Here is an 11,386-nt window from a genome sequence, read left to right as displayed (position 1 = left end):
TACAAGTGGGATCCCTATATGCTGGGAACATTACATTCCTGCCTGGCAACTTCAAGCTATAGATAAGGGTCAACAAGCAACAACAAAGAAAGAATCATTCCTGAAAAACTTCAAATATTTGGGTAGTACGATTCATTTTTATTCTCTCTCATCAAAAAGGTGAATATTTGTATTTCCCACATGTATTTCAAGGTCACTTTTACTGCACAAGTAAGGTGACACACTCAACTGTGGTAGTACAGAACAGCTGTGTGTGAGAGCACTCAGACTTATGTAAACACTGCTATTGCGTAAGAGTTCCCTGAATACCGCAGACCAAAACAAGTCTAAGTTTACACCAGGAAATGCCATATCTTCCCTTCAAGAGATATTTCATAATATCTTTCAAATCGAAACAGGTTATAATGACCAAAATGTAGATTTATGACCTTTTTACAACCTTTCCTGTAGTGTGTTATAGGATTGTGTCCATGTAAATGGTCTGCAAAGTCAAAAATCCCAAATTCCTCCATCTCTGAGTGGTTGACCAATCACAACACAGACGACCAGATAACCAATCACAGCAGACTGGGCTCTACTTTCAGACAGAGGGTGAAAAGGTGCTGCAGCACAGGCAGAATGAGAACAATAAAGATATTTTTGATCATTAAAGCATTGAAACATTTTACAATAGAAGCTCAAAATATAAAAATAAACCTGAACATTACGGATGGGACGGCCCCTTTCGGTGCTAAAAGACAATATAAAAAAATCAGTTATATGTAGAACATCTTTATTGCTTATTTTTTGTTAAACAAAAACAACAGTTACCACAAAACACAGTTCATATACAAGAATACAGGAGTATAAATATAGAATATCTGTACTAGGGGGTAGTATTTGAGCATTTCTCAACAAAAAAAACACAACAGACACACACTCAATAAATCATTCACTCTATCACCACCGCCTCAGAGGGTGAGCAATACATTCACTCAATCATTCACACGTCCCAATGGAAGACCATTTGTGCTCAGTCTCTTCAGTTTAGTGCTCAGAGTACTGCTGCACTCCACGTTCCTACTCGACAACTATTTCTCCACAATAGTCTCTGCATCCTACATTTTAACTTGATATTTAGGAGCTACAGAGGGAACTCAAGGCAGAAAAAGACATTATCCAACATTTTAGACCTTTTTTGTCCCATTACGATCCTCACAGGCTCACTGTTGACATCTTGTAGTGGTGCCAACTGTAGTATATATACATCGATAAATGTTACCCACATTATCTGACACATAGCTATTAAGATGAAGACTGCAACATGATTATTGAGACGATTAACATCCATTAATATGCCACTGGAAAGAACATTTGCCATACTGTTGGACAACACACATTTCTATGTGGCACAACATAGATTTGTTCTTCTGTTATATAGAAACAGAGCTAAAGATATCAATTTAATGGCAATAAGATGCATCCTCTTTGCAATAGACAGCAATGAGGTTTATGGGAAATGTAGTATTTTGAATTCTAGCTCTACTAACACCAAAAGTGACCAATTGTCCTGTCCCTGATCTCATATGTTTAAGGTTCAAAATCTATTTGACAATGATTCACTGACGTTAGAATACACTAGCACTTTTAATATGACACCATGAGATCAGACAATAGCCAAGTTGTCAGTTTCTTTAGCTTGAGCATTTTTATCCTACAGTCTCCACATCTTCTGCTCGACAGTCCAGTTTGAGCCTTGAAGCTGCACTGAGTGAGTGTTCGAAATGTGACACACACGTTAGACACTGTTGAGTAGCAGAACAGAGCTGGGAGAGGACATTTCCGGGTTCATTAAATGTGGGTCCTGTTCCTCTGCAGTGTCACCTTCTTCTTGTTTTTTTGCTACAGTCAAAGTTAGCTTGTTCAAACCGGCTTCTAGCGTCGCCTCGGCTCCCTCTGCTCGTTCACCTGCAACACACACACACAAACAAAGAGTATGTAATTGTGAACACGTGGATGTTAGAATGAACAATGATACACTTTTATCTTTGCTGTCTTAAACAGAAGAAACTTTGGAGTGAATTTTTCCTGGAAATCATCAAGTTAAAGGTGTTCAATATTGATATATATATTGCACCACACCCTAAATAAACCCGGGCTAAAACTTGTGAGCGCCTTTCAATTCATAGTTCTTAAAAAATTGCTGAATGACTGAACAACAACAGCTGCTACATCTTCATTCATTCATATCATATAAACATTTCAATACATAGGACTTTTAAAAAAACATTTTAGAAAGTATATCCTATGCCAACTGAGCTCTGTCCAAAGTTACACCTCTACAGCTCTCTCATTAGCATGCACTACATTTCAACATATAGGATGAAGCATCACAAGTGAACACACATGCCACACACACTGATGCGATGAACACACACCTCTCTCCTGGTCGCAGTCTGGGGAGGAGGCTCCGCTGCACTGGCTGCGGGGGCCCAGGAGAGGCGAGGCATGCCCAGAACCCCACGCCGAGTCTGGGTCATTCGAGCTACAGGGGCTGGCCAAATCCAGTCCGTCGGGACAGGAGGCGGAGTGGACGGAGGAAGAGGGGGAAGAGGGGGAGGAGGAGGAGGAGGAGAGGAAGGAGCTGGGGTCGTTGTGTGGGGAGGATGTGTGTGAGCAGGGCCCATCCAGGGGGGTGGAGGTGGAGGTGGAGGGTTGGGAGGAGGATGAAGAAGGTGAAGCTCGGGGTGAGGAGGGGGAGTTAGCGCCGATCTCCTCCTCTGAGCTGCTACTGTGACTGCCTTCTTCTTCAATTGATACGGACACCACTGAAACACACACACACACACACACACACACACACACACACACACACACACACACACACACACACACACACACACACACACACACACACACACACACACACACAGATATGAAACATTAGACATTCATGCAGACACACAGATGCACCAACAAAACATGTGGATGGATGAAATGGATGCATATTCATTCCCAGGCCTCAGCCACACTCACTTGACAGACCGTCCGACTCCATCTTGAAGTTGGCGATGTCCTCGTGGCCCCCGTCCACCTCGGCGCCGACACCTTGCTCCCTGGTTCCAACGGCGAGGGAGCGTCGCTGGGCATGGATCTCCTCAGAAATGCTCTCCAGGCTGCGTAGCGCTGCCCGGTAGTCGGATTTGGCAACGGCAAGTTTGGCCTGACGCTCGTCCACATGACCTTTGAATTGCTATGAGAAATAAAAAACAGGTTCTCAAGTTCAAAGTTCAAAGTTCTTTATTTGTCATAATAACATAGCTACAGAGTAGTTATGTCGATGACAATCTTAGGTCACAGGCTTCTCCAACAGTGCAACACAATAATACAGAAAAACAGTAAGTAACGTGCTTTCTTTGAGAATATACTGTAAACACATGAGAAAAGAGTTTACTAGGCTACTACACAGTTAGGGATAATGCATAGGTGTTCCTATAAATAAAATCTCTGAGCACAAGACACTAAATATCATTCTTTTCAGAAGTTTGCTAAACAAATAAAGTTTTATTATTATTATGTATTGTATTTATTTGCATTGCATTTGATCCAGGCAATCCAAAAATAACTGAAAGTAACCAGCTGAAATTACTTTTATATTTTGATATGAAATCCGAACATTTCTGAAAAATGAATCAGAATACTTTCTCATATTTCGAGAAGAAGTTGAAGTAAACATGTGCAATAAAAGTAGTTGTAGCCACTGGGACATGTGTAGGCAGACCATGTTTGTCTTATGGTTTAGCATGTTAGCATACATTGATAATAAACAGAGAACAAAATACAGCTGTCAAATTTAAGAGTTTACAAAAGTTATTGCAATTAATCCTCAGGTGACAAAGTGACTTATCAACTGATAAACATTAGCATGGCCAAACAATTATAAACCACAGTGCTTTAAACAGATTTGTCTCAAATTATCTTTAAATCTTTATGCATACATACCTCAAGCTGTAGATAATACTTGGCTTTCAGTTCAAAGTACGGCCTACAGGGGGAGAAAAAGAAGACAAACTGAGAAAGAGAAAGTGTGCCAACTGTCACTGGAGGAGGAATAACACTCCTCTGTGAGCAGTCACATTCCTGGGCCCTGACACGCGGAGCACACCCAACACAACCGAGCCATGAAACATCTGGACTGCATCAGATGACATAAACGTAGCCCTGTTTTCTCCCAGAGAATCACACACGCTCAGCGAGGCCCAAGCTAAGGGGGGAAAAGACAAGGAGACATTCAGAGAGGAGGAGACAAAGTGCACAGACCTGGATTTGTTGATGGAGCGTTTGAGTTTCTTCTCTAACTGCTTCATGTGTGTGATGCAGGAGTTGTAACTGGCTGCTGTTTTCTTGTGTTCAGCTTCAGTGCGCGTTCTCTCCTGCTCGGCACCCATCACCTGAAACAATAAAGAGGCTTTTGATTTTAACTGTGGAAACTAGGGTTCGGTAATCAGACAAATTGGATTTAGCAGGGCTGTTCTTGTGTTAATTGATATGGTCATTTCTTACGGTTATGATGGTGTATTCACAGATTCTCGCGAAAGTGTATAGTGTTAGAATCATTCAACAGGTATATGCCCGTGCAAAGACGCAAAATTGCTTTCATTGGGACATACGTCTTGCTCAGTTTAATACTAAAATCTGTGATATTCTTATTTGCCATGTGCCCTTCTATGATTGACTTTGCTTGCACAAAAATATTCCAGCAAATGCCGTTCATGGGGCTGATGGCCGCCTGTGTAAAAATGTTGACATATTTCCCAACCCAACTGGAAACCAAGAAAACAATGGACAATTCCAGTATAATTATATTGACTACTTATACTTTTTCTTAAATCTCTATATCAGTAGCAGTCTAAACCTCAGCTTCGACCACAAACTACTAGTTGGGCTGGAACCTTTTAGTATTCTTCGCATCATGTTCGTACCCTCTGTGTGGCATGGTTAAGCATTTCCTGCCAGGCGGAGTCAAACTGGCGGCTGTCCTCCTCCAGCAGCCTCTCCTCGGCCAGGGCGATGGTCTCCTTGGCGGCCCGCAGGAACTCCACCGCCCGCTGGAACTCCTGAGTGGCCTTCTGGGCTTCAACCTGGGCCTAGAGTTCAGAGAGAGAGATCAGATGTAATAAATATAGGAGGTAGACAGAAGTCTCCCACTAAAATGTCCTGCTGGGACATTTCTGAACAATCAAAACAGAGCCGGCCAGCTAACCAATCAGAGTAGACTGGGCTCTGGTCAGACAGAGGGTGAAAAGAGGTGCTGCAGCACAGGCAGAACTTTTGAGAACTTTTTGAACTTTAAAGATCACCTATTATGCAAAATCCACTTTTTCATGTTTTTTTATACATCAACATGTGCCCCCTCTTCTTCATGTCTCTTCTACATCAACATGTGTCCCCTCTGTGTAAAGAGATTCTGAAAGTATCAGGAACAAAGATTCTCTCTCTTTTTGTCCTAATCCATTTATATAAAAACCTGTCTGAAAATGAGCTGATCAGATTTTGGCCACTTTATGATGTCATAACGATGTTTTGGCTTGTGTAACCATTAGCCAATCACCCCCCCCCCCCCCCTCTCCTTATGACTTGAATCTCCTCCTAGAGCACCATTGTGTTCTTTTTAACCAAATAGCTCTCAGAGGGTTGTGGGGAGGGGCTCCTTCATTTCATCTAAAGTAACAGGCCGTTTCTCAATCTCGAGGAAACTGGCTTCAAGCCAGTATTTCAAGAATGCTACGTCATCGAGTGCCGTCGAAGGACTGTTCCAATCTCCAGCATACTTGGAATTCCACCGAGGCCGCATCTTTGGTTTGGGGGTAATTTCGAGGCTGCACATGGGTAGACTTCGCGTCCTTAAAATCCCCAGAATGCTTTGCGGACGGACCAATTTCCCCAAATCTGTGGCGGAAAACGTAAGGCGGGGCCTCTCATATGACGCAGACCTGCACACTTGTTAGCCTGTTCCAATCTTTGTTTTCCGAATGCCAGGAAGGATTCTTGCCTAGCTTCTGAAGCAAGTGACTCGGAAGACATGTGCTACCAAGCAAGCCTACTCGGGATTGAGAAACGGCCACAGACAGAGAATCAGCACTTTTGAAACAGGGCTGAAACAGAGGGGATTATGGGTAATGCTACAATGAATGATCTGTTTGGTATTTACGAGCCAAACACTTCAGAGACATGTTTTGTATATATCTGAGACCTATAATATATTGATGAAAAACAGAATAATAGGGGACTTATAAAGCATGTAAACATGTCACAGTAGAGGCACAAAATACAAATATGAACCTGAAAATGAACATAATATGTCCTCTTTAATTCTGATGTCATAATTAAAGTATGAAAAAGCTGATAGGGAGCTTTAAATCATGGCATCGTGTCATCAATTTGTCACTAATTTCCAACAGCAAGTGGTATAGCCTTTGTTCTCACATGAGTGCAGCATTAGTCCTTGTCCTGCCTCCTGTGTGTATCTAATGTCATCCATTTCCTCTAAAGGAACTATGGTTGCTTATGACAGCTATAGAGGAGTGAAGAGATGGCACATATATACGCACAGAGAGGCCCTTCATCCAAAAGACAAACAGGAGCTTTGTCACTAAGAAACACTGACACACTCAGTGGGCTCCTGCTGCCCACAGCCACATTCAATGGGAGTGTTATTCCCATCATGCTGGACATATTTAGACCCACTTTGACTGGCTTGACTTAAAGGTCATTGGCTGAATACAAAGCACTTGGAGAGACTTCTTTACATTTCCAGGGATGAGTTAAGGAACATCTAAAGAGTAATTTGTAAATTCAATATGTGCTTATGTTATATGATAAGGCATGAACATTTAGACTTCATGTTTCTTTCATAAGAACTTGTTTCAAGACGAACGACAGTATACAATCCGACTGAAAGCTGTCATACATTATACAATTTATATTGATTTTGATGACGTTGTTTTGGGAAGGCTTTACCTCTGAATAATTCACAAACAGAAGAAACAAAAGACCATTGTTGTCCTCATACCCATCATGCAGATTTTCAGTTTAGGGTCTCAAATGGTTTATAGTACGACGAAAGTTTCCAAAACATCTGTGAACAATTCTGCTCCAAGCTTTCTGGCATATCATTTTAGTTGCATGCATTCTGAAACATCAGGAGGTCCCACAGACTTCCTCTAAACCTTGACAAGCTTTAAGAGGTTAGAGTACATTGTGTACAGTGTGACAGTTTAATGGGACACATTTCAAACTGAAGGTTAATAAGTTGTAAGACGTGGTCTGTAAGCCAATATGTCCCTGTTTACACAGTTTTGTCTTTCTGCATTGATTGTGTCATACAATGAGGAATAACTTTGCGGGTCTCATTTGTGTTCCTATCCTTGAGCTATTTGAATGAATAATTGTTTGCAGTGTCAAAGCCAAATATCCTTTTTCAAAAGTGAAATAAAGACATCTATTCATGTTAAAACCAGACGATTTCATGCTTTCTCTGAGACATTGTTTGAAATACAAATGCATTTTCCCGAAACCAATACAAGACAGGAACTTGACCCCAGTTGCAATTCAATGGTTTATAGAAATAGTTAGAAAAGACTCTTTCCCGTCCCTAAAGCTGCACACTCATGATCAGTGGGAAAAAAAGCGGTCTGTGCTGTGTTTTCCTACGGGAAAGTGATGCTGGAAGTGACCACAGAGCATCGCTTTCCAAGTTCATATTGCTTCAACTTTGACGTGATTTGCCGCTGTCCTTTCAATGGGCAACAAATTAGATAACTGTATGTGACGATCATCAGTTTTTATTTTAACTTTTTACGCATCAAATGTAAAAAACGACTAGACCTATGTTTAGGGAACAACAGGATATAGGATTTGTTTGAAGAAACTGGGTTTTCCATTAACCCAAGAAAAAAACTCTGATAAATATCACAGCAACTAAATCGGTGTTAACTGAACAAACCAACCTACCAGGCAAAATGTAACATACATAGTGGCTCGGCCAAACCAAAGAGAAAACAAGGGGTAATTAACATACAAACGGACACTGACAAAACCCAAATCCACCCTTTGGCATGGTAGCATGTGGTTTGTCCCAATTTGTCCCAATTAGCTGCTTGCAGTATTTATGAGTTCTCAGCCCTCAGCCACACCTTTTGCTGAACCAGGAAGTAACCTCCGCAAACGACCACGGTAACATGTGTTGCTGTAACCATCACACCGATGTTAAATATATGGTGAGTTGATTACTAACATTATACCAAACGTTTCCAAATGTTTATAATCCAGACATCCGTCATTTTAATCAAGGTAACAGCTTTTTCATTTGGTTGCCTGCCTTGGTGTTGCACTACCTTTTAGCATGCTTCAGTCTAGTGGTTGTCTGGCAGAAGCTATCAAACCTTTGGACTTTTTTATCCACTTTGAACCATATTTTGACATTACAGATTTTAGACATGGGCTTGTTTTAACAATATTTTTAGACCAGATGAAGGACTTTAGATGTCTGGATTTGATCAGAGAAACAAGGTGAGAAAATGGCTGCAGATTACAGTGTCCATCAGAGCTTTTCATTAAAATAGATATGTTTTTTATCCTAAAGCTAAAGACAATTAAGACACAGGGAATACAAATTAAACATTTAGCTCAAAGAGGATAAAATGCTCTTATAGTTTAAGTGAACTGCAGGCTTCTGGGTGTTTGTCACTACAAGCAACACAACAAACAACTTTGTCATAACAGACCCCAAAAGGTCGATGTAGTTCTCTCAGCTGTTATAATTCTTTTCTCACAGCTTTCCCTGCCTCTGTTACATTAACCTCTGTGACATGAGTCATGACCCGCCTGCCACTATCGGCCATGTTTACGATAAACACTCCAACAGTGACGTAGGTTTGCAAAGATCTCACACGAATTGAAAATGTTGTCTTGTATAGTTGGGATATCTTGAGTGTTGCAGCGGCTTGATAACCTCTCCAGGGTCCAGGGTTGGAAAGGCCCCTTTGGAGGAGGTGAGGGGATAGAGATAGAGGAAGGGAATAGGAAGATAATAATTGGCCTTTTGCACATAATCTGTTGGGTTGAATTTGTCCGACGTCATGACCCATTTCCCAGGCTCGGGGATGAGAGGGAGTGCAGGGAAAACAGAAGGATGATGGATATTTGATGAGGGGATACCATGAGAGAGGAATAAGAAAATAACTCATACTTTAAAGAGGCCCTATCATGCTCATTGTCATGTTCATAATTGTATGTTGTACGATACGATACGATAATACTTTATTGTTCAGATCAAGTCTGAAATTTGACTTGTGTCACAGCAGCTCTATGTCCAACATCAACAGACAAGTATCCAGACACAATACATGAAACACAAACAACAAATATTTAACATAACAGCACAATCAGTGAGAGAAAACATGCTCAAAGAGCCTTCAGCGTGCATTTGATCTGGGATTTAGCTCTGTGTTTACTGTGAGGATTGACTGATGCACAAAGGAGTGCTTCAGTCTGACTTTATTTGAATCGTGGGACCCTATATCTCCGATTAGATGGTAGCAAATCATATTCACTGTTCAGAACACGGTTTGGGTCAGGGATGATGTTGTTGGACAGCCTCACTAGGTTGTTATGATAGGCTGAGTCATAGAGTCTCTGACAGGGTTGACCAACAATCTTTGAGCAGATTTTTAACAGGTGGAGCAGTTTTGATTTTAAAGCTGCCGACAAACATTTTTACCAGGTAGTGTTGCAGTACTGCAGAATAGACATGATCACAGATGTAAGAACAACAGAAGAATGTCTCTGCTCGCCCCAAAAAAAAAAAAATTCTTTGTTTTGTCCTTTTGCTCAGATATTCAATGTGATCCTTCCATGACAGCAGATCGTCAATCATTACACCCAAGTACCTTGTGTCTCTACTGTCACTTGTCTCCATGCTTTAATGTTCAAAAAGCTCTTTATTGTTCTCATACTGCCTGTGCTGCAGCACCTCTTTTCACCCTCTGGCTGAAACCAGAGCCCAGTCTGCTCTGATAGGTTAGCTGGCTGGCTCTGTTTTGCTTAGTCAGCGATGTGCTGCTCCTTAGCCAATCACATACGATGTGCAATAGAATCGCAAGTGTTACATATGTCATTATGTTACACTTGTATATAGACTCTTCTTGCACTATTTCTATTCTATTTTATTTGTATTTACTTGCACTATTGTATCTGTGTTATTGTGTTGCACTGTTGGAGGAGCCTATGACCTAAGATTTGCATTGACATATCTACACTGTAGTAGTAGCTATGTACAAATGACAATAAAAGCATTTAAACATTTTATAGAAGTAAACAAAGGAGTCCAATGGAGGCGTCTCATGCAGGGGGGGAGTGTGGGAGAGAAACTCCTTCTGGAGGGAACTTTGGGATTTTAGCCTTTGAAGACCATTTACATGCACACAAACCTACAGTATATCACAGACTACAGGAAAGAGAAAATCCCCAAAAAGCATAATACGGCCTCTTTAACGCTATGCATCAATAGTTTTGTCAAGTTAAGAGAAAAGTGCCCGTCGTTAACAGGATTTTCTAAACAGAGCAGCAGCACCTTTCCTTTTACATGCCGGGTCATTGTTTACTCGTAGTGTGTCAGTAGCTAAGAGGACTAAACACAGAGACCATGTGAGACTTTCTTTACTTGTGCAAAAATCAGAACAAATTCCAAATGTTAGCACCCCAGTGAGACACATTCATCCAAGGTGGAGGACACAGTTTGCTGTTATCTCAGTGACACAAAGGCCTGCTGAGCTCGGTGGGGCATGCAAGTGACGAGCATTGTTATCAGTTAATTAACTTGATGTCATGCCGCCCGCTTTATCTGACTGTCCGTTGGGCAAACAATGCAATGGTTTAGGGCTGAAATCCCATGACACGCTGTCACCTCGTATACGCATCATAACACCCCTTTGTGTGTGTGTGTGTGTGTGTGTGTGTGTGTGTGTGTGTGTGTGTGTGTGTGTGTGTGTGTGTGTGTGTGTGTGTGTGTGTGTGTGTGTGTGTGTGTGTGTGTGTGTGTGTGTGTGTGTGTGTGTGTGTGTGTGTGTGTGTGTGTGTGTGTGTGTCATTTCTAATTCAGGAGACAGACGCTGTCATCCTGTCCTGAAGGTCACAACCTTGACGCACCAATGCAACCTAAACGCTCGTGTTGGATGGTCTTCCCTGACCACGCGTCGACTGAAACACTGGCACATCCTTATATATAAGGCTATTCTTGGTGCTCTTCCTCCTTATCTAAGGATTTACATCAACTGAAAATGCAAAGGATCTTATCGGTTTCGCTCCAAGGACTTTTTCCTTTTAACTGTACCAAAGGTCCGTGCTG

General features: G+C 41.5%; 1 protein-coding gene across 2 annotated transcripts in view; it reads right to left on the bottom strand.

Annotated features, from left to right (window-relative positions):
* Positions 1–755: 755 nt before the first annotated feature.
* sh3bp5a (SH3-domain binding protein 5a (BTK-associated)) overlaps positions 756–11,386 on the bottom strand; it is a 23,636-nt gene continuing 13,005 nt past the window's right edge. For both annotated transcript variants that reach the window (XM_079653003.1, XM_079653004.1), the window contains 6 exons: positions 4,962–5,126; positions 4,300–4,430; positions 3,982–4,024; positions 3,016–3,232; positions 2,418–2,807; positions 756–1,947 (listed from right to left, as the gene is read on the bottom strand). In XM_079653003.1, the coding sequence (XP_079509129.1) occupies positions 1,778–1,947; positions 2,418–2,807; positions 3,016–3,232; positions 3,982–4,024; positions 4,300–4,430; positions 4,962–5,126 (1,116 nt within the window). In that variant the 3' untranslated portion in view covers positions 756–1,777. The remainder of the gene's footprint in view (positions 1,948–2,417; positions 2,808–3,015; positions 3,233–3,981; positions 4,025–4,299; positions 4,431–4,961; positions 5,127–11,386) is intronic.

Source organism: Notothenia rossii, assembly GCF_949606895.1.
Source record: "Notothenia rossii genome assembly, chromosome: 10".
Taxonomy (NCBI): Eukaryota; Metazoa; Chordata; class Actinopteri; order Perciformes; family Nototheniidae; genus Notothenia; species Notothenia rossii.
Note: the sequence above shows the minus strand (reverse complement) of the source record. Positions and strands in the feature narration are given on the sequence as shown.